The following is a 24,114-nucleotide window of genomic DNA, read 5'->3' as shown; positions in this document are numbered from 1 at the left end:
ATTTCTAAAAATGCTAGGAAATAATCAGCATCATCAGTGAATTTAGGGAATGAATACTGCTTGCAAGTCCAAAAATGGTGCTGCAACTCTATAACTGCAGAATTGCAAAAAAAAAAAAAAAAAGTAAAATGTGTCAAGTTACAGACTCACTCTTGTAATAAAGAGCAGAGAAGATGTAGTAGGTGAGAGGAAGGAAGGAGGTCTGGGCACACAAGGCCTACCCATTTGCCAGGAAATGGTTTTATGTTTTGAGAATGTAGGCGAGTGGTTTGCATGAAACCAGATCTCAATGTGAGGTGTCTGATTAAGTAAATCCTATCCTTGATGCACTCTCCTCTTAGCCATTACTCTCCTCAAGTTAGAGGAGACAAAAGCCGAAAAGCCATGCTCAGAGTTGCCAGGCCATTACAAGAGAGGAGAATGCACAGGGAAGAGTAGGAGTGGTTCCCAGAAGGCCCAGACCAAGCAGCCTCCAATTCCCTGGCTTAGTTACTACACAAACCATGTGATACTCAGGCTGAAACAAATTTCTGGGTGATTACCTTACAGCAGGAAAGACCGGCTTTGTGGTATGTCAGATTCTGTTATTATTTGAAATGTGGTCCTAGGAAAGTCTACCGTGGGGTGTCAGAGAATATAGATGCAGGCAAATGAGCAGAAATGATGCAGGCATGAGAAATTTGCTTTTTTCTGATCTCATTGTCATTCTTCACGAATCTTAAAGAACTGGCTCCATGAACTAAATCAAAGTCAAAAGCAGCTACTCTTTAAAACAGAATAGAACTCCTCCCTGCCTCAAACACAAAACTTTGGCTGCTACTACTCTAAGATTCCATCCCCAAGGAAGAAGTGAAACACTGGAAAGCCCCACAGGGATTTCAGAGTATAAGTGGACTTTTAGAAGAGTGGAGGCAGGGCAGGCAGGGGGAATAGAAACCTCCCAGAGTCTCAGTGGTACAGCCTCCTCCCATAAGTGGGCAGGAAGTCCCCCAAGGATGGTTGTTCTAAGAAAGCTAAAGTCAGTGTTTCCAAAATTTCAGAAAGTCTAAGAATCACTGGGGGTTGTATTTAAACGTGAGGATCAGAAATTTGATCTCATAGGTCTAGAGGTAGCTCAGAAGTCAAATAAATAGTAACATGGTTGGTTCATATCTGTTGTTGTTGTTATTATTATTATCTAGCACTTTCTGAGGACTTAGAATGGCCTGGCACTGCCCTTATTTAATCCACCTCAACCTTAGAAGGGTTCATTTTCCCTCCATTCTACACACAAGTAAACCAAGGCATGGAAAGGTTAAGAAATGAGTCCAGCCCTAACCGGTTTGGCTCAGTGGATAGAGCGTCAGCCTGCGGACTAAAGGGTCACAGGTTTGATTCCGGTCAAGGGCATGTACCTTGGTTGTGGGCATATCCCCAGTAGGTGTGTGCAGGAGGCAGCTGATCGATGTTTCTCCCTCATCAATCTTTCTAACTCTCTATTCCTCTCCCTTCCTCTCTGTAAAAAAGCAATAAAATATATTTTTTTAAAAAAAGAATTATGAGTCCAAGGTCACTTGAGTAGTAAGTGGCAGAGCTGATATCTCAATTTTTAAAGGTGACCCATGTTCCACAATTTCCAAAACAAAGTCCCAAAAAGTGGTGTCAGACATTGGATAGCAAAACAGTTGGGATAGTGAAAACTTACTGTTTCTGCAGAGCAAGAGGTTGGCACCTTGCCCTCTGGAGGGGCCACTTCTATGTCTTTAACTCATTATGTATTCCTTGAAGAAATAGTTTTTGTTGTTGTTGTTGTTTTAATTTTGATACTGCCCCACCTTCAGGAGATTCCACCTCTTTTATTGGGCTCTTGGTGGCCTTGAGCCTACCTACTGCTCCATCCTTCTGCCACTTCCCTTTTACCTCTGCCTGCTGGGCTCTGCTCACCAGTGCACTCTCTTCTAGCTGTGACTTTCCTCACTGCCCCCACCCCATTGGCTTCCTCACTCTCATCAGGCCTGGTTCTACTGAGACTCCATCTGAGGCTGAGGCTGGGAACCAACTCAGGGTCCACAGAATGCATTTCTCTTCTGTTGTGGTTATCACCATGGCCCAAAGTCCTCTGTACCTGGCAAGTTTCTCTTCACCAGTGCAGAAATACAGTCAATTCATGTCTGCTTTCTCCTGGTTTTCAAATTAACTCCTCACACCCTCATCTCCCAATCAGATTCCACTTCCTCCACCGAGAAGAGGAAGCTGGACAGTGCCCACTATCTGTAGTCTCAGGTCTCTGCTGCTCTGCACTCTGCTGCTGCCTCCCCAGTGGGCTGCTGCAGTGCCTGGCACTACAAGAACACCTTTGCAGGTCTTTACTGGTGTGCTCAAGCAATGGGTCACCTGTGCTCCCACTCCCTTCTGTGGGATAGCCCGACTGCACTCACACCTGGCTCCCCACTTTCTAGCCCATAGCCATGGCCACAGAACACCTTCTGGGCAGTAACTCACAGGCCACATACTGTTTCTACACAAATAAAAATGCAAGACAGCCCTAGCCGGTCTGGTTCAGTGGATGGAGCATCTGCCTGCAGACTAAAGGGTCCCAGGTTTGATTCGGGTCAAGGGCACATGCCTAGGTTGTGCGCTCAATTCCCAGTGTGGCACGTGCAGGAGGCAGCCAATTAATGATTCTCTCTCAGCATTGATGCTTCTATCTCTCTCTCCCTCTCTTCCTCTCTGAAATCAATAAAAATATATTAAAAATAAAACAAACAACAACAACAAAAAGGCAGGTTGCCCAGTAAAATTTGAATATCAAAAAAGCAATGAGTAACTTTCTGGTATAAGTATGTCCCAAGTATTACATGAACATATTTATACTAAAAATGATACATTGTTTATCTGCAATTCACATTTCACTTGGCAGCCCTTCCCATGCCTGCCCCCCTGCAGCCCAGGGCAGACACCCTGGAGAAGAATCTCCTCGGGCCTCTGGGGGTAATTTCCAGACTAGACTTTAGCTCATAGATTCATTTAATGTCTTTGAACCTCACTGGGGAGAAAGTGAAGACCTCATTTTTTTTTCTTTCCAGGAGGCTCCTCCTCAAGGGCATTTTTCAACATTTACATAGCAAAACTGTTGGGAAAGGAGTTTTTAACAAACTACACAGATCATGTTAATAAATATATCCTGGAAGCAGTTTCTGTGATATTTTTCATGTATGTAACCCAAAAGGGTCAATCAAGCAATTTCTCCCAGCAGAAACACTGGGCTCAAGACCACTTTTTACCTCCGCCTGGAGGGATGTACAGTTGGCAGTCTGCAAATGCTAGCTTTTCTCCTCTCTAAAGCGTCACCTCACTGGGAAACCCACTGCTCTTCCGCTACAAATGCATTATCTGGAGTCTTCTTAATCAATGTCAGCAGTTTGACAAGGAGAAATGGCAGCTCCCTAAGGAAAACGGTCTGCATTCCTGCAAGATGCCCACATTTGGTGTATGGCCCACATACTGAATGCAAAGGCTCGTCCAGGGGCAGATGAGCTAGCTGCAAGCCACTAGTGCTCCCTGAGCCAAACCCAAGGAAGGGATGTTGTCTTCTTCCCCACAGAGCAGTCAGGATGTCAGCCCACAGGGCATTCAGAAGGATGTCCCCATGAACCCACTGCCCTAGAGAGAGCACCTTTGTAAATTGTGCACAAAGCTACTTTGCCAGGTTGGAGCGACCCTCTCATCCTAGGAGGATTGTCCAGGGCAGGGGAAGAAAGGATGGGGAAACAGAGCCAAGAGTTAAATCTCAAAAACCCAGTTTTCCTTAACTGCAGCATTGAATAAAGGGCCCTAAACAGCCACCCGAGCAGGTCCCTGTGTGGGTAAAGGCTCTGGGTTCACTTAGGAGACTAATTTTCAGGCTACATTCTCTTACTCAGCACTTTTAGTCAAAATAATCAGTCCAGTGTCTGAGGAGGGAGAGGGAATGAATGGGGCAGTGTAAGAACCCCTTGCTGCTAATGAAATATTTAGAAATCTGGGACTGGGATGTCCTGTACCTCTTGGTACAGAGAAGACGCTTACCGTGACCCCCGCACCCAGGGTGCTTTATATTTTATTTGCAAGAAGAAAAAAATAGAATTTATGTACCTTAAAAAAATATAAAGTGAAAAGTTATTCATTAGCACAGCAAAGACCTATTTCCAGGAAACAGGTTTTAAAAGAAAATTCTTGACGTCCTGAGGTTAAACCAGGAGGTGTCGTGACTTTGGAAGTGAGCAATGAAAGGGCCTCTGTGTCCAGGTGCGGGGTCGGCTGGCCTCGCTTCATATGTGAAAGGAGGCTGGTTAAAGTCCTGGTCGTAGTCCAAAAATACCCTGGCAGTTAGCATCCTGCATTAAAATTTATAACCCATGAAAGGCCTTTTCTTACAGAAAAGTTAATTCAGGCTGGGTAGCTTGGAAAAAAACACACACACACAACAGTATTTAAAAGGGGTAGTCATCAGAAGTGGTTATATGGAAAACCAGAGGTAAGTAATGCTTTTTGCTCTCCCAAAACATACTAAAAATATAGCAATAGTAATTTCAGGAGGAAGGGAAATAGCACCATTTCTAAAATGTCCCAGGAATGAGCCCTGGAACTACCAGAATTAACTTTTAGGGGTGACAAAATAAAGGTAGGAATATTAGGAAGAAATCAGACCTGTCAAAGCGATGGAAGCAGACTGCCCTTATGTATCTCCACTCAGGGCCAGCCATGAGGTGCCACTCTCTCCGATTGTAGCCAGGCATCTGAAAGGGTATGGCCCTGGCTGCTCTGCCCCTCTCTCTCTGCCTTGCCCCTCCTTCACTGCCCTGGTGATGAAACCTCATTGAGCGTGTGCCTCCTCTGCTGCTCTGGCTCTATTCCTGCTCATCCTTCAGGTGCAAACAGAAACATCACTTGTTCAAAGAGGCCCTTCTTAATCCCTACACATTAGGTACACCCCTGCATCTTTTCTTCTCTTAACCTTCGGCACTCTTTTCCATTGCCTGGCTTCTCTGTAAGATGTGGGGGGCAGGTGGGGGGCTGTTTCTTTTATTCATCACTGTATCCAACCTCTCCCACCCACCCATTGGGTGCTCAACAAATATTGATGAAATAAATAAATGCCAGACTTTGTGATTCCACTTTCATATACCTATTTTATCTTTTATTCTAAAGGATTTGGAGACTTGATTCCAAAGTTGGAATTATAAGGGAATTGGGGCGGGGAGTGAGGGAGGAAAGGAGAGAGAGAGAGAGAGAGAGAGAGAGAGAGAGAGAGAGAGAGAGAGAGAGAGAGAGAATGGCAGCAAGCAGAGGGGTAACACTAAAATAGATGGTCAAAGCATTATCCCTCCTATAAGGCAGTGAGGTTATCTACAGGCAACCTGGCTGAGGGCCTGTGGGATGACTCCATTTGCACATAAACCTGAGTGAGAGCAGAGAAAGCACTGTTTAGCATCCTCTGCAGGCCTGTCCCAGGAATTCAGCCAGGAGCAGGCTGCTGTGTGCTCTTTGAAAGTCATAGTCCACAAGAATCACACTTGAATGTGCCCAGTCTTGCTTTCTTGCTTTCTTTCTGATTCATATAATTAGACATTTTAACCTCAACTAAATGATAAGATTCTAGAGAAACAGTGCAATCATTTACTGCTAATGGTAGCTCCTGTTTATTGAGTCCTTACTTTGTACCAAGAGTAGCGCTAAGCATTTGATATGTAGTCTCTATATATACCGCAGCCCACATGACAGTGATATTATGCATCCCATCTTTCAAATACCTTTTTAGCAAGCCACAGGAATTGATGTAGGTCCTACAGCTAATCATGACAGGCACTGTAAATTCCATTTCTTTGGCCACATCTATATATCCTATCAGATACCTGGGCACTCGGGAAGTACCTAATAAATCCTTTCCATCTGGCCTGAGCAAGTCCTTGTATTTCTAGTCACCACAGTTCTCACCTTGGCCCACATGGACAGCCCAAGTCTCTGAGCTGGACCCTGATCTCAACAGAGTGATCCCAGGAATGCTGTGCTGTGCCAGTAAACCCTGAAGCCACTGGAGTCTAGGGAGAGTGTGAGATCAGCATTCTGGGAGGTTAGCTGAGTCTCTTGCTAATACAGTAAAACTGAAACTCTACAAGATTTTGCAAGAATGTCCAAAGGGACCATGCTGGTGCTTCATCTGTGCTGAGAGCAACCTCACATTGCAGAGAGTTTGGGCTCCACTCCACCTACTCTTGGCTGTTCCTCCCAAACATTCTTTCACGTCCTACCTTCCTTGACCCTCTGTCCCCATCTATTTGTGGATATATTTAGGGCTAAGGACACTGGGATTGGATTTCACTCAATTTCACAAGTAGATTCAAGAAAGGTTTACTTTACTATAATTGTTCAGATAGAGGCAGGTCCTTCTACTTGGGCTTGCAAAACGATGCTCAGCTCAATTCTTCTTTGAATCTTTGTACTCTGTCCTTCTTCTTTTAAAAGTATTTAAAGCTATTTATTTTATCCTGCATGAATCCTCTTTGGCTACTTCAACTACATATCATATCTCTTCTACCAAAGTGTGAAAGAAGTCAGCCTCCTCTCTGGGAAAGTTTTCTGACTCTACCGAGTATGAGAGAACAAATGTTTAATTCCACAAAGCATTTTTTGTTTTAGTCTTGATGCAACTGATGCAAAAATAAAATAGTTATGGCAGAAAATGAAGTATACACATAAAAACTATAGTTACCACCATTTTTCATGACTTACTAATCTCTAGAGATCAAAGAAACCTTAATGACAAAACAAGCAATAGAAGAGAAAATAAACTCAATAATATCAGTTGATTCATGTAGCATTGACTCAAAACAATATGTGTGTTATTATATCAGCTAATATGTGTGTGTTATTATCAGCTTTATTGCATAGACAAGAAACCCCAAGTGGTCACAAGACTAACTTACTAACTTAACTATAGGGGGTAATGAGTATTCATCCTCTAAAGAAAGCAAATATTTCAAATTTTCATGTATTTTTTTATAGTCTAACCAACCCACAGCACTGTTATAACATCACATTCTTAGTTACCAATTTTCATCTCCTGATATGAGCACATTTAAGGACAGAAGAAGGAAAATGAGCTGGATAGTAATCAAATGGCTTTATTAGAACAGTGCTAACCACACTTCTGATGAGAATCCCCTGGGATTGGCAGTCAAGATGGCAGAGTAGGTAAGCACTGTCCTCACCTCCTCCTGTGACCTGTCTGGACTCATGCTGCTAACTTTCCTCAAAGGTTCACAAACCCCAAATAAGCAGCCACATAGCTCTTCCTAAGTGGCCCCAACCCAGGCATTAGTGACAGTCAGCCTCGGTTGCCAGTTTGGCCTCTACCTGATGCCCCGAAGCCTAGCACAGGTGGCATCTATCTGCAGATCACTCTGTAGCTCCTACCAGGTGGCTCCAGGCCAGGCAAAGGCAGCAGCCTAATTTGACCAGCACCAGAATGCCACCCAAGAAGCCCCAGAACCAACATATCTAGTGGCCAGCTTCAGACTACACCAGAGCACCACCCAACCAACACTACAAACAACATACCCAAAGGGTAGAGTCAGCAAGCACCAGAGCAACACTAAAATAAATCCTGCTGAGCAAGTCCAGCCCCTGCACAACAGCTCATTCTCTGTAGTCAAGGCCACTTCTCACAACCAGTCAGACTGAGAGTCAATCTCTCACATGACATTACAACAGGAATCAAGGCTCAACTACAACAGGAAGGCACATACAACCCACACAAGAAACACAAGAGAGGACCCAGTTTAGGTGACCAGGGAGACTGCACCACTGGGCCCCACTGGGTAACTATGCTGCCAAGACGGGGAGACATACAGATTTGCATAATGTATAGAAACATACACAACCAAAATGAGGAGACAAAGACACACATCCCAAATAAAAGACCAGGACAAAACTTAAGAAAAAGAACTAAACAAAATTGAGACAAACAAGTAATTAGATGCAAAGTTCAAAACACTGGTTAAAAGGATGCTCAATAAATTTAGAGGAAGAGTAGATGAACTTTATGAGAACTTCAACAAACAGATAGGAAAGTTTAAAAAGCAGATAGAAAACATAAAAAAAGAACCAGTCAAAAATGAAGAATACAATAACTGAAATGAAGAATGTATTAGATGAAATCAATATCAAATTAGATGAAACAGAGGATCTAATCAGTGGTTTGGAAGACAAGGTAGCATAAAACACCCATTTTGAACAGCAAAAAGAAAAAAAGAATTTTAAAAATGAGGATAGTTTAAAGGACCTCTGAGACAGCAGCAAGCATAACAACATTCACATCATAGGGGTGTCAGAAGGAAAAGAGAGAGAACAAAGGATTGAAAACCTATTTGAAAAAATAATTATGGAAAACTTCCCTAACCTGGCCAAGGAAATACACATAGAAGTCCCAGGAAGCACAGGGAGTCCCAAAAGAGATGAACCCAAAAAGCCCACACCAAGACACATAATAATTAAAATGCCAGAGGTTAAAGACAAAGATAAAATCTTAAAATCAATAAGAGAAAAGCAGTTTCTTACCTACAAGGGAGCTCCCAGAAGACTGTCTGATGATTTCTTAGCAGAAACTTTGCAGGCCAGAAGGGATTGACTGATGAAAAGTAAGGACCTACCATCAAGATTACTATACCCAGAAAGACTAGAATTTAGAATCAAAGGAGAGATTAAAGCCTTCCCAGACAAGAAAAAGCTAAAGGAGTTCATCACCACCAAACCACTATTATAAGAAATGTTAAAGGGACTTTTAAAAAATGTTCAAAATATGAATAAGAAAATATTGCAAAGAAAAAATTCTCACTGATAAAGGCAAACACAGAATAGAAACAGTGGATACACTAACACTGTAACTAGTCAAAGGTTAAAAGGCAAAAATATGAAGATCGTGTGTAATTGCAACAGTAAATTAAGGGATACACACAGATAAAAAAAGAAATAAAAAAAATAACAACAAAAACATAAATGTGGAGGGAGTGGTAAAATGGTAATGATTCTAGAATGTGTTCAATTTTAAGGGACCATCTGCTTTAAAAGACTGCAAAACCATAGCTTGGTATATATGAAGCACATTGCAACCACAAACAAAAAATCTACAAGAAGTAAAGAGAAAGGAATCCAAACACAACATTACAGAAAGTCATCAACATACAAGAGAAGAGAGCAAGAGAATAATGAACAGGGAACAACTTCAAAAAGAACCAGAAAGCAATTAATAAAATGGCAAGAACTATCTACCTATCAATGATTACTTTAAATGTAAATGGATTAAATGTTCCAATCAAAAGACAAATTGGTAAAGAAGTGGTACATATATACAATGGAATACTACTTGGTCTTTAAAAAGAATGAAATCTTACCATTTGCAACAGCATGGGTGAACACAGGAGGTATTATGCTAAGTGAAATAAGTCACACAGAGAAAGACAAATGCCATATAATTTCACTTATATGTAGAATCTAAAAAACAGAATAAACAAATAAATGAAACAGAAACAGACTCATAGATATAGAGAACAAACTGATAGTTAGCAGATGGGAGGTAGGTAGAGGGCTGGGTGAAAAAGATGAAGGCATTAATAAGTACTAATTTTTAGTTATAAAATAGTCATGGGGATGTAAAGTACAGCTTAGGACAAATCTTATATAATAAAAGCCTAATATGCTAAGTGTCCGGTCATCTGTTCAACCAATCAAAGCGTAATATGCTAAGGATATGCTAAGGCCACTCAACCGCTCACTATGACATGCACTGACCACCAGGGGGCAGACACTCCAACCGGTAGGTTAGCTTGCTGCTGGGGTCCAGCAGATTGGGACTGAGCGAGGCGGGCCGGACTTGCCCTGGAGCCCTCCCACGGTCCCTCCCCAGCTGGCCAACCTCACGCATCCCTCTCCAGTCCGGATTGTGCACCGGTGGCGTCCCTCGACCTGGCCTGTGCCCTCTCGCAATCTGGGACCCCTCAGGGGATGTTGGAGAGCCAGTTTTGGCCCGATCCTGCAGGCCAGGCTCAAGGGACCCCCACTAGTCAATAATGTTTTAATAACTACGTGTGATGTTAGGTAGGTGTAAGACTTATTGGGGGTATCACTTCATAAGTTATAAAAATGTCTAACCACTATGCTATGCACCTGAACTAATATAATATTGAATGTCAACTTTAATTGAAACATGAAAAATAAAATTAAAAACAACAATAAAATAAAAGCTATCATTAATCCCTCCCCCAAAAAATAAACAAAATAAATGAACAAACAAAACAGAAATAAACTCCTAGATACAGAGAACATTTTGGTAGTTGCCAGATAGGAGGGGATTTGGGGGATGAATGAAAAGGGGAAGGGACTAAGATATACAAATTTCCAATTATGAAAACAGTCACAGAGATGCAAAGTACAACATAGGAAATTTAGTCAATAATACATGGTAAGGCAAAAGTAGGTTTACAGTTGTGAATACATGAAACAGTTTATTCTTGTGTTGTTAGTTATTAATTTTTTGTATTATTTTCCATACAAATAACTGAAAACCTACTTTTGCCCCACCCTATATTGTACTGCATATGATTTTGGATGGGTATTAGACTTATGTAGAGGATCACTTAATATCTAATGACTATATTGTATTCCTGAAACTAATATAATATTGTATGTCAATTGTAATTGAAAACTAAAAAAAAAATTTTTTTAGTGAATCCCCTGGAGGGTTATTAAAAACACAGATTCCCGGGCTCCATTCATGGAGATTCTGCTTCCATAATTTATTGGGCCTAGGGGGTCCCCTCCATGATTCTCAACTTCAGGAGAGTTTGAGAAACACTGCCTTAGCACAGTAGTTCTCAACCCAGATAAACAAAGATCAGAGTCACATACAAAGTCAAGGTCATTTACCCAATGTGAGTGGCAAACTCACAGGTACCAGTGATCTTCCCACTTGACCCTGGGACCTTCTGTATTTAAAGTCATCCTCAAACTAGCAAGAGTAGAATGCAAAGGATTCAGCCACTCTGCAATACATGTTCTCATTTTTACATACTAGAAAGCACCTGCAGAAGTAACTGAGTTGCAAGTTAGATTCTCACGTACTATATTCCTTTACTCAGTACATATGTGGCTTTCATATAAACTGCCTTCTGCCTTGTCAACAAGAGGAAACCAAGGAATTTCTATGACATAGAATCTCAACACAGGGCCACCACCTTCAGATGGGTGAGAATCTGCATGGCCCAACATATCTCTGAGAATCAGTGTGGCCCTCACAGAGAAGGCAGGTCACGCCCAGCTTTTCACGTGTTCTCTCACCCTTCTTATCTCACTGGCCACAGTGCAAGTTCTGCATTTTGTCTGCCTGGGAAATCTAATGGAAAGAACTATTATTAGACATATTTATTTTACCAAGGAAAATATGCTCTGAAAATGTTCAAGAAAGGATTTGGGATATTGCCTGGTTCCCAAGGATCAGCCTGAGAGACCCATGGGAGAACACACACACACACACACACACACACACACACACACACACACACACACATATATATATATATATATATATACATTTATATTCTGGACATGGCTATATTATATATATATGCACACACACTTAGGTAAACATATTCACAATTGTAGTAGTAAATGTTTAGTTCTCTTTCAACAATTTTTTTATAGCAAGCTTTAATTGACCTTCATCTTTCAATTGCAGAAGGTAACGAATATTTAGTGTTTCTCAAACCTTAATGTGCACATTAACCATTCAGGAATCTTGTGAAAATGCAGGTTCCTATTCTGTAGGTCTGGGTGGGACCAGGTGGTGCTGACGAGTCACTGACCACTCTCAGAGTAAGAGATTCTCATTGTTAGTGAATGACCACCATCATTACACATAAAATAGCAACTGTCAAAGATTAGAACATAAAAAAAAGCAAGCAAACATATAAAAACTGTGTTAAAATTAACTCATTCTTTCTTGGATAACTCATTTCAAAAGGGACTTCAGAATCTACGAAAGCCTCTTGGCTATTCATTTAATTTTATTGGAGCCATTTCCGAGTGCAAGTTGATAGGCAAATTTTGACTTGAAAGAGGTAGCAGATCGCCTTGTCCTTCAGAAGGGAGCAGAGAGCACCCAGAGTTACATGCAGGTATCTCTTACTGAGAACAATTTAATCTGTGGGTAAATTAAGAAAGCTGTGGTACATCAGATCACACCAACCTCTCTAAATTGACTCTGCCAGTCTAGAAATGATTACTATTTTATCCAAGTCACTCCCTGGAACTCTGGGGGGAAATGTCAAACACTAATATTACTCCAAATAACTATTTGGAGATTGGCCCTACTCATCACTTTGTTTAAATATCTGAAACAAGTATATTAATAATTATGTTCACTTCTAAGACTAAAATATGAGATGTGTTAGTAATAACTAGAACACAGATGAAAATTGACTTTTGTAGCACAGTTGTTATGAGACACAAAGGACACAGGCAGTGATCCTCAGCTTTTTACGGGGAGACCCAACCATGAAATAAGAACACCAAACCCATCCCTACAAATGGTACAGGGTATTTAAATGGGGTACTTAAAGGATGATGCAGTCAATGCAAACTCAGAGGTCAGATTAGGATCAACTGTGGAGGGATTTGAAACTGACCTTGAAGAATAGAAAGGGTTTCAAAAGGCATAGAACTGGAGCAAGAATAAGGATAAGGGTGGTAAAAAGTAAAAGTGGGAACAGAAATTAAATTTGGTGTCACAACTACCTGCTAACTAACAGATAGGTTAATTAATTCAATTTTCCCAATTATCCTGCAAGGTTGCGCTTTTACACCATTTTCATGAACACAATACTGAGGCTCAGGTTAAATGATGAAGGCCACACAGCTGGTAACAGCCCCCACAGAGACTTGAATCTGGGTCTGTTTGATACCAAAGTCAATAACTGGTCCTCTGTCAACAAACCAGCATTTCCCAGGGCATATCTTAGGCACCCTAAGATGTGAATATAAATCAGGAAACAGAAGAGTTCAGTGGTCAAATAAATTTTGAAAGTTCTTATGATAATATTAATGCTAATAATTTTTCAAGTAAATGTAATAAGTTAACATTTATTGCATGTTTCTCGTGTGTGGTTAAAAATGGTTTTGCTTTTGTCACTTGAACAGGGGGACCTCTCAGAGCCTTTAAATTTATTAATATTTTTATTGATTTTTGAGAGAGAGAAAGAGAAACTGGTGTGAGAAACATTGATCGGTTGCTTCCCATATGTTCCCCTGACCAAGGATCAAACCTGAAACCTAGGTATATGCCCTGACCAGGAATCAAACCCACAACCTTTCAGTGTGCAGGACAATGTTCCAACCAACTGAGCCACACACTCCAGGGCAGAGCTTTTAATATTTGAACATGCATTGAGAATTTCCAATATTATGTGTTGAGCAATAATATTAATAATCCCATATAAGATGATGCTGATCATGCAAGCACATGATATTAAAGTAGAATAATTGGAAATAGATCAATAAGCTTCAACTATAAGTCATTATCTTCTGGTGAGCAAGCATAAGAGTTAGACATTATGCCTGGTAACTTTCCATTCTTTACTTTATCCCCAGTTAATTTTATTAGAATATACAACTCTGTAATAAATTTTGTGTGGCCATCTGAGCTCGGGACCAGGAATGGTTCTCAGGGAATGAGGACAGGAAGTTGGGAGGTGGGAATGTAGCAGACTGAAAGAGCCTTTTGCAAAAGAGCCTTTTGTGGTATCCAACAGCTGGGAAAGTCAGGTCTGATGTCCACCACTTGAAATATTGAGACAAAGTTTCTGGGCAGGACACCAGTGGAATTTCTCCCACATGCTTTGTCATGACAGTGATAGCAATTGTTGCAATTTGTGAGTTTAAAAATATTTGTAAACTGCATCAAGCTTGAACAAACCACTCATTGTCCAATTCCCATGGCATGTTGGGTAATGTGTTCAATAAAATAATAGTCTCTGCTTTCTCTCATGTTCTACTAAGATCATGTGGCCAAATCCTCTGTATAAGATGATCCCACCATTAAGCATTTCAACCTTTTCATTTTTAAAGTCCTGTTCCCATTATCCTGTATGTAGTTGGGCATCTTGAATGAGCATTGGTGCTGAACTGGATGCAGTGCCTTTCTCCCTCTGAAGAGAAGATAACTCATCTTATCTGTACACATCATTAAGTGACAGTGGGAGAAACAAACCCATCTTGCCATCATCCCAGTGGGAATGAAAAGGAGACACCTGAGAAAACTTTCAAGGTGCCACATACAGAATTTGGTGTCTGATGTCCAATAGGATATGACAGGGAATAGAAAGGGTCAATATTGCAGGATGGCGAGGTGCCAAGATCGCTAAGGTTTCCAGTCTAGTCACTGTAAAATAAGGAAGGAAATTCAGGGTGGAAAGATGTTAAAGGAGAAGAGTCCTTCAGGAAACTAGACCTGTGGGGCACACAGCAGGAAAGAGACAAGGCCACCAAAAGATGCCCAGTGTCACATAAAGCTTCCTACTTGGTTTACGGAGCACTTTCTTCATGCCAAGCACAATGTTAACTGGATTATACAACAGTCCTGTGGGGTCAGTATCTTTAGCCCCAGATGAGGAAATGGGCTGAGAGAGGCTCAATACTGTGTTCAGTGTCCTAAAGATAGGAGGAAGCAGAAATGAAATTCAATCTGTAGTCTCACACTGAACATACCAGACAGTAAACAATGTCTCACGTTGTAACTTCTAATTAATAGGTAAACCGTGTGTATGCAAACCACCAAAACACCTGATCTATCTTTAGTGAAAAGTCAATTCCATTAAATAGTCAAGACATAATTATGGTTAATAAAGTATGGAAAATATAAAAACTGTATAACAAAAAAAAATAAGTATTTTTGAGCAGCCCTGGACAAACAGCATTTAGTTAATAATCTCCCAAACTTATTATATGTTTTAAATAATCATCAGTCCCAGTGTATTCTTCCTGTGTTCATGAACCAACAGCTGAGAGAGGGTGCTGACTGCAGACCCATGATACTCATTCCAACAATTAGGTTTCCCCTGAAGTGCTTTGATTTAACCACGGGGCTGCAGAAACTTTCGTAGCTTCTGCCCACTAGAGGTCACTGTTACCTCGTGGTCCCAGAGCCAAGCCTCGGTTTGCCTTGAAAAATGAACTAGCTCCTGTTACCCATTGGTCTGGCTGTGTTTACATCTTTGTGCCTTGAGTCTATATTAATTTACTTGATAAAGAATTGGAACAAAGAGCCAAAACAATCATCAAATGTGAACTATGTTTCAGATCACGTGAAGATAATACAAACTGTCCTTAGAAAATTGATCAGAGATCATTTGTCTTCAAATTTGAATTTAAAACATTTTGTTTTTAAAAGTACATTCTAGTTAAATTTTCTATAGATAAGCTGAATTATCTGTGTCATGTGTTGGGCAAACTAATCCATTCAAAAAGAAATAACATGGTATATAGTTGCATAACTTTGGGCAAGTTCCTGACATCATTAAGCCTCAGTTTACTTAGCTATAAAAAAGAGGTGATGATTATACCAAATTCATGGGGCCATTATGAGGATTCACTGAAGTGCTTGCTGCGTGCAAAGTGCTTGTCACAGTGCCTGGAACACAAGCAACACAACATAAATGTCAGAAATTGTTAGTATTATCTACAGAGCCCAGCAGGGTAGTGCCTGCAAAGTTTAAATGAGTTCATATTTGTAAAATTCTTAGCACAGGATCTGGACACAGCAAGGACTATTTACGTTTTTGTTAAATAAGTAAGTAGACCCCTGTTTAAATCATAAATAGGTAAAATGCAAAAACAGCCTAAAGAATGTAGAAACTTACTCATATCGTAATATCAATTCAACATGCTCATTCTAGAAGGTTGGGAAGAAGTGAGACCTAACACTTGTAATTATCCATTTTTAAATTCTAAGTAACAAGAATTTTCCAAGTAGTTTAAAGAAAGACCTTAACATAAAACACCTCTATAAATATGTTGAGCTGCAGACTGAAAGAGCCTTTTGCAACCCAAATGTATCTCCTATGCTTATCCTTTAAGTAAATGATCATGTTTTATCAGATTCTACCTCTTTTTGAGACTGTCAGTGACCTTTGTAAGTGAAATTTCTTGAATCTTTGAGTTCCAAGCATCTGCCCTGAAAACCTGTGTTATATTTTGCAATAATTATGGGAGAATCCCAGCAGGTCCAACGCTGTCCTTTGTGCAGCAGGGGGCTCAGCAATTCTTTATTGAGTAAATTAACACAGAATCTAGGCACAAAGATTTAAATGAATATTTACACTGATATAGTCTGATTAAGTACATTTTTGTTCCTGCTTCATCAAAGACATTCTTAAGCAAGACTGGCTCTTTAGAAACAAATACTTTGAGTGTCTGCTGGTGAAAAATTGCTAGGATTACTGACTAGTGCACTTTGGTGCTGCTGCTATATTTTTTGCTGAGGTGCTAGCAGTTTTACCCACTACTGCCTGTTCTTCATCAGTACAAATGTCAAGGCAGGAAAAAAGGCCAAAATATTAGAATTATTTTGAAATAGTTTTGATCTTGCAGACATTTGAAAGAGCCTTACATCTTACTCCCCCGGGGGTCCAGGGACCTCACTTTGAGAACTGCTGGTCTAGTGGATGATGTCTCAGCAAAAGACAGCCCTGGCCAATGTAAAGTCACCAAGTTTTGCGCTTGCCTGTTCCAGCTTCTCCTCCCTTGGGCAATTTGGGAAAACACCAAGAGCTGGAGTTCCTTGGGTTCAGGCTAGAGTGGGTGATGACACTTTCTGAGGCCATACTTGTGAGACTCTCTGAAGCTCTCTCCAGAGAACTGAAGGAGGTGAAGTGATTCAGAGCAGTGCTAAGGTCTTTGGCAGATTCTGGGAGATTTAGAGGCTTCAAACCAAATCTTCACCTCTGCTGTTTCTTCCTCCTTTATCCCCTATGTGGTCTGGGAACATCCAGAAGACTAAAGATACTCTAGACTCAAAGTTATCCAAGCTAGAACTGACAGGTGCTCTGGAATAGGGCCCTGTGATGGAACAACACTAGCTATCGGCACAGGGCAGTCAAAGTTCTAGGGGTAGCCCCGGCTAGGTGGCTCAGCTGGTTGAGTGTCATCCAGTGCACTCAAAGATTTTGGGTTCCATTCCTGGTCAGGGCACATACAAAATCAATAAATATATCCTCAAGGGAGAATGAAAAAAATGGAAAGTACCAAGGGTATGTACCCTGGCATACCAAAAAACAATGGAGCAAAAGCTCCACTTAAATTGTATGGCTGGCAGTGAGAGGATGCTATTTTTTTAATATATTTTTATTGATTTCAGAAAGGAAGGGAAACGAAAAGAGAGAGAGAAACATCAATGATGTGAGAGAACCATTGAGTGGCTGCCTCCTGCACTTCCCCCTACTGGGGATTAAGCCCGAAACCCATGAAACCCAAGCATGTGCCCCGACTGGGAATTGAACCCGTGACCACCTGATTCATAGGTCACCTGGTTCAGGTCAACCACTGAACCATGCCGGCCAGGCAAGAGAGTGCTATAATCAAACATTTATATTATACAGAAGGTAAAGTCCTTTCCCAAGAACACACACAAAATATATATATATTATGAATTAAAATCTTGTATTTATAACTAATTCTTACAGATACCCCTTATCCTAACTTAGCTCAGATAAGCATTGAATTGTATAAAAAGTGTAAGAACAGGAGAACTTTACATGCTAGTTCACTGCTCACATTTGGAATGCAAAAACTAGAAGCTAAAGGTCAACTAGACAAGTCAGAGGTTTGGCTCTCACACCTCTCATTTCTAGCCTGCTCACTGCCTTTTTTTAGGTTTCCTGACACCTGGCCACGGACAGGAGCGTTAAACCTGAGCTTTGCCAGCTCCCAGACTGAAGCCTTGGGGAAATTATTCTTAGAAGAGGAGCCTGGGTACAGTGAAGAAATAGGATGTTCCTACCTAGAAAGAGGTAGTGCCAAGGCAGGAAGTCAGCAGGCCTGGCTGATGGTCAGCAACCCTGCAAGGTGGGCTGGCTGATCTGGAGTCTGCCCTGATCTGTGCTGGGCCCCCATGGGAAAAGGCCAGTGGGGAACCTGGGCAGTGACCAGGCCAAGTACTGCCAACCCCTTTGTGAAGGAGCCTGGCTCTAACCAAAGAAAACATGGAAAGAGCATCAGAAAATGTGGTTGGAAGACAATTCTAATTTTAGGATAGTCCCTTAATGTCACAAATAGTGAACAAGTCCATTTGATCTCTCTTGGACTTTAAGTTCCCCCTACAGAAAAGGATTTGGCTAAGCTGACCTCCACAGTCTCTCAAGGCTGTGCCCCTAATGTTCCTAATCTTTGAGTCACAGCCTACATGCAGAGCACAGTCCCGAGGTGTCCACTCATTATGGAAATACCACAACAGCCGTGCCCATGAGAATCTCTGACTGCATGAAGCCACGAGCCATGGATTATATGCTAGTTTGTGCTAGTATCCAAATGAGCACCTGTCATTTTTACACAATCAATGGATGGCAAATCAAATATTCTTCCCTAATTAAAAGTTGTAAATGAGATGGAAGTGCTACTGGGACCCCGATGGGAGCCAGCACTCACCCATATGCCACTGAAAATTCCAGGGGACAGCCCTCAACCAGTGGGGATGGTGCCAGCTGGATCAGAAGCCCAATGGGTGAACAGCTCTGAGGTCACAACCCAGCAGTGGTCAGCTTGGCAATGTGACCTCATTGGAGCTTCTCTCCTTCCCTATTTCACACTCCTCAGGCCCCCACACCTATGCCCTAAAGTCAATTCCCAAAATGATACATCAACAACACATTCTCTTGTCTCAGCTCTGCTTTCTGATGGGACCTCAAAAGCGACCACATGGAGAACTCTGGTCCAAGCACATAAAAAGCACTAAACAAACTTTACCTGCTATTGATTTTCTAAATGTCTGCTATCTAGAGGCAAGACTTCAGGTCTCTCTTCTCTCTGCAGCTGACTGCTTCTCAACTTCTCTGGTCTTTGTTATTGTCGCTACAGGGCAGGCAGAAAATGAGAAATGAAGTTGGAAGTGCCAAATGGCACAGGGCAGAGACCTGGAAACTGCTTCCACAAGCTGACTTGGGAAAACCTCATTGCTCAGGATCTGGGGTTAACTCACAAACCATTTTTAAAATTCACATGTGTTATTGCATATTTGAACATTTAGAATAAGCATATCAAAACCATGGCCTCACTCTGTTATTGATTCTGCTCATTTTTTAAATGCTCATTTTTTAAATGACTTGGTATATGAAAATAATTAATAGGAGTAAAATGAGTAGGCAGATTAGCAAAAGTCATGGAGGTGGTATGTGAAAAATGAAAGTCTGGGAAACACTAATAGATAAATGTGCTCTTTACAGCCATCGTGTTTAGGTAAGTCAATAGGGACATTCAGGAATTTTGTTCTCATGTATATTATACATTTTCTTATTTAGGAACACAGACTTGATTTGTAATATTTATATTTTGTACTATATTGCTTTAACTTGTAGAAAGAGAAAATAAGGTATGTTTTCTTATATTACCCCCAAATAACAGAACTAGCAAGAATTTTAATTATTCTGAGAACCTGAATTGACACAAATATAAATATGACTTATCGCCGTGTTTGGGACAGCACACCCAGACGACATGGGCAGGTATCTTACCAAGTATATTGGACAAACCTTTCAGCTATTTCGTGTTCTAAATGGATACAGAGCACATTAATATCACAAAGAGGATTCTCTGATGGCCCTATACACAACTTTTTAAAACTGCTATGCTTATAGAAATTTCTAAGCCCGCATTTCTGAATAATTGTTAGCAATGTGGAAAAGTGCAAGGATATGTTGTAGAATCTGATTACAAAGACTTTTTTTAACAGTTAAAATTTTCCAAAACTTTTTTAAATCCACACCAACAACACTCCTAACTAGGCCATATATCTTGCTAAACTTTTCATTGGGAAATAGTTTGAGGGCTACATTCTCATAGCTTAGGTGAATAACATTCTAGCATTTCCCATAGGAGGTATGTTAAACAGCCAAAAATTTTGAATGCTTGGGCACCAGTGACCAAGTCTGAAAACACAATCCTAATCATGATGTTAGGTCAGATCTAAAGAGATTTACAATGTTTTATGATGTCTTATTTAAATAAAAGAAATCCATTCATGTCTATCCATTCTTTTCCCATCTCTCTTACTTTGTCCCAAGGACAACAGACCAGGTGATAAACCATTCCAAGGTTTGGCAATTCTTCTGAAAGTGAACTTAAGGATCCCAGAAATGCTTACTGTGTCAGGGTCCTTTGCAAAGTCTGAGACATCCAGAAAGCCTGAATCCAGGGCCCTCAGTCCTCTAAACACCACCAAGATGCTGAGTTGGTAGTTTCTTGTTAAATAAGGTATAAGTAAGGCATTTATATACAAGGAGGAGCAAAAGGTTTATATGGAAAAAAATACAATAATTAGTAAATAAAATTACAAGAATAAACTGTGTTTCACATACTCACAACTGTAAATCTACTTTTGCCCCCCTATTAGGCATAGGAAAATATTACTCAACTGCTTGGGGGAGGGAAAAATTTTAACTGTAAATTATGCATTCTCAATGGGGGTAACATCACCCCCAAGGGGATAAAAATGATTATTTAGGAAGGGTAAAAAAAATTATTCTTTTTATGTATAAAACAGATATATCTTTAAAACCTAAACAGATATACAGTCTATTTATGGTATTAAGATTTCATAGGAGGGGTTCAATTAGGGGGAAAAAGCCAAAAGTCTCTGGAAGTAAGGTAGATGATAATGGGAAAAGCTCAGGACCACCACGATAAATTCACTTCCTGTAGGAACAGTGATTCAGACTGTCTTCTGTAGCATCTTCTAAACTCTTACATTGTTCAAAAAATAACTTATTCTGTGTTAACTGGTAAAAATGAATTAAATATGTGGAAAGGGCTGCTTTTCCACATGCAATACCATCTCTTGGAAAGTGCTAATATCCTTAGAATCTGAGTTATTTTTCTTCTTTCCGAGTCCTACTCTTTTCCTGGCTGGATTCCATTCCTGAAATTGCTATGGTATCAAGTGAAAGGCATCATGGGGCAAGGGTTCAAGGGAATAGCACAGAAGGCCGTGCTGAAGAGCTTCCTCAGCACAGTGGTCACTCTTCAGAGACTGCTTTTGCCATAGACTTCTTAACAAGGGAAAGGGAGTTTTGCTTTTGTGCCATTTTATTTTCTAATTGCCATATAAGTAGGAGAATGAAGAAATGCTGACTTAAGTTTTAGCTCCCACAGGCAAAAACAGGTCGCCAACTTTAACATGCCCCAGGAATAGCTACTTTGAGGTTCCCAAAAGGCGGTGCAAGTGTTGGAAACTTTGAAATGTAGCACCTGCCTTTATTATCACTGAGAGGGCAGTCTGGGGCATGCACTCCATCCCCTTTGGCAAGCACCGCTCCCTGATTGAAAACATTTAAACAAGAGTAAAACGGATCTGTCTTAGTTGAAAGTGGTAATACTACCTGTGTGTCCTCAGGAGCAGGAGCCTGTCTGTGACCTCCCTGTGTCATCCCGGACCGTAGCACACGCCAGAGTAAGGGAGATGAGATGAGGCACACAGTACCTACAATCCAGACGTCTTTCCTTCTAAGTGGTAGGTCCATTCTCTGGGAGTGGTTATAAAGAAGTCACTTGGCTTATATGTTCCTTCCCTTTCCCCCTTTCCCACTCTAGCACCAGCACATGTCCCAGCACTGGGTTGTTAGCACTCTGCTCTGAGGAGTAGGCAGTGTGAGATCACAGAGAGTGCTTGCAGGGTCCTGCAATAGATGTTCCAGTTACACGATCCACAGATAATCGCCTCTTTAAAAGGAAAAATATGATGGTCTGTGTAACAGATCTGAAACAGGTGCAGGGTCAGAGAGAGACCTGTGGTGACAATTGACACCAAGGAGAAGGAGCTTGTGCCCAGTTCAAAGAGATTAGCAAGACAGAAACTGGCATCCGCCTGGATGTTTCGGCCACCCCCAGGCAGCTTCCTCCTGCCCCAAAGGGTGAGAAGTAAAGAAGTGGGGTGAGGAAATGTAACTTTGAAAAATTATAAAACCTCCACCCTCATTGACGTTACTTGAGATCTAAGTTTTAATCTTTATGAATGCCACTGATGGTACATTTTCATAGCAGTTAGTCAGGAAATGCCACCTACTATTAAAAGCACCAACTGCAATCCAAATAGGCAGATCCAGGTTTTGCTCCAACCCACTCTATCCTATTCACATTCTGTTAATAAATTTTTTTTCTGTTTGATCTTTGGAGCATTTGTACCAGGCATTTAAATATTCCCAAGGCTGTGACATCCTGCCTCTGTTAGGGTCATCCTTATTCCGTGCTCCCCGCCGCCACTGCCCCCTCCCCCCCCCCCCCCCCAGCAACAGCTTCACCTTACTTCCCTGGTCAAGACCATGCCATTTGGATGGAGGATAAGTAACTAGGGGTGTATAGGAAGGTGGGGGAAATCAAAGAACAAGGAGGTGAGTGTGGATAGTCTTGGGCATAAAATGTAGGGGTATGTATAGCAAACAGGGGAAGCAGACAGAACCCAATGGGAAAATGGAACTCTGGTTGCCTAAAAAAATTATCTGGCTCTTTTGTCTTTTATTAAGCAAACTAGAGGCCCAGTGCACGAATTTTGTGCACTGGGGGATGGGGGGTCCCTCAGCCCGGCCTGTGCCCTCTCACAGTCTGGGAGCCCTCCAACATCCCCCAAGGGGTCCCAGATTGTGAGAGGGTGCAGGCCAGGCCAAGGGACCCCCACAGGTGCACAATTGGGGTCAGGGAGGGATGCAGGAGGTTGGCCAGCTGGGGAGGAACCCGGAGGGCTCCAGGGCATGTCTGGCCTGTCTTGCTCAGTCCCAATAGGCCGGACCCCAGCAGCAAGCTAACCTACTGGTCGGAATGTCTGCCCCCTGGTGGTTAGTGCACATCATAGCGACTGGTCAACTGTCTGCCCCCTGGTGGTCAGTGCATGTTATAGCGAGCGGTTGAGCAGCCTTAGCATAATATTAGCATACTAGAGGCCCAGTGCACGAAATTCCTGCGCTTGCAGGCGGGGGGCGGGGGGGGGTCCCCTCAGACCCGCCTGCACCCTCTCGCAGTTCAGGAGCCCTCGGGGGATATCTGACTGTCAGACATTCTCATGGTGGTGGAAGCCACTGCGCCCACCAGCTGTGAGCCTGGCTTCTGGCTGAGCAGTGCTCCCTCTATGGGAGTGCACTGACCACCAGAGGGAAGCTCCTGCATTGAGAGTCTGCCCCCTGGTGGTCAGTGCACATCACAGCAACTGGTCATTCTACTGTTAGGGCAATTTGCATATTAGCCTTTTATTATATAGGATTACGCTTTGATTGGTTGAATGGATGACCAGACAACCAAACACTTAGCTTTTATTATATAGGATAGTGTGTGCATGTATTTGTATTAAACAGTAAATTATATCTGAGGGAAATGCAGAATGGGGCTATTCATACAGGAAATAGAGAAGTAACAGGAGAAACCCTGGGTTTGATTGTACAAAAGTAATACTAATTAGCATTATGAGTCATTTATCATTTATGAATTCACTAGAGGCCTGGTGCACGAAATTCATGCACGGAGGGGGGGTGTCCCTCAGCCCAACCTGCACCCTCTCCAATCTGGGAACCCTCAAGAGATGTTCAACTGCCCGTTTAGGCCCGATCCCAGTGGGATTGTGCCTAAGCGGGCAGTCAGACATCTCTCTCACAATCCAGGACTGCTGGTGCCCAACTGCTTGCCTGCTTGCCTTCCTGATTGCCCCTAACCGCTTCAGCCTGCCAGCCTGATCACCCCCTAACCACTCCCCTGCCAGCCTGATTGATGCCTAACCACTCCCCTGCCAGCCTGATTGATGCCTAACTGCTCCCCTGCCAGCCTGTTTGCCCCTAACTGCCTTCCCCTGCAGGCCTG

General features: G+C 41.8%; 1 protein-coding gene across 2 annotated transcripts in view; it reads right to left on the bottom strand.

The window, feature by feature from the left end:
- Positions 1 to 21,907, bottom strand: part of MYLK4 (myosin light chain kinase family member 4) — a 101,002-nt gene extending 79,095 nt beyond the window's left edge. For both annotated transcript variants that reach the window (XM_080655972.1, XM_080655971.1), the window contains exon 1: positions 21,654 to 21,907. In XM_080655972.1, the coding sequence (XP_080512098.1) occupies positions 21,654 to 21,794 (141 nt within the window). In that variant the 5' untranslated portion in view covers positions 21,795 to 21,907. The remainder of the gene's footprint in view (positions 1 to 21,653) is intronic.
- Positions 21,908 to 24,114: the final 2,207 nt, after the last annotated feature.

The sequence above is a fragment of the Plecotus auritus genome, assembly GCF_963455305.1.
Source record: "Plecotus auritus genome assembly, chromosome: 2".
In the NCBI taxonomy this organism is placed as follows: Eukaryota; Metazoa; Chordata; class Mammalia; order Chiroptera; family Vespertilionidae; genus Plecotus; species Plecotus auritus.
Note: the sequence above shows the minus strand (reverse complement) of the source record. Positions and strands in the feature narration are given on the sequence as shown.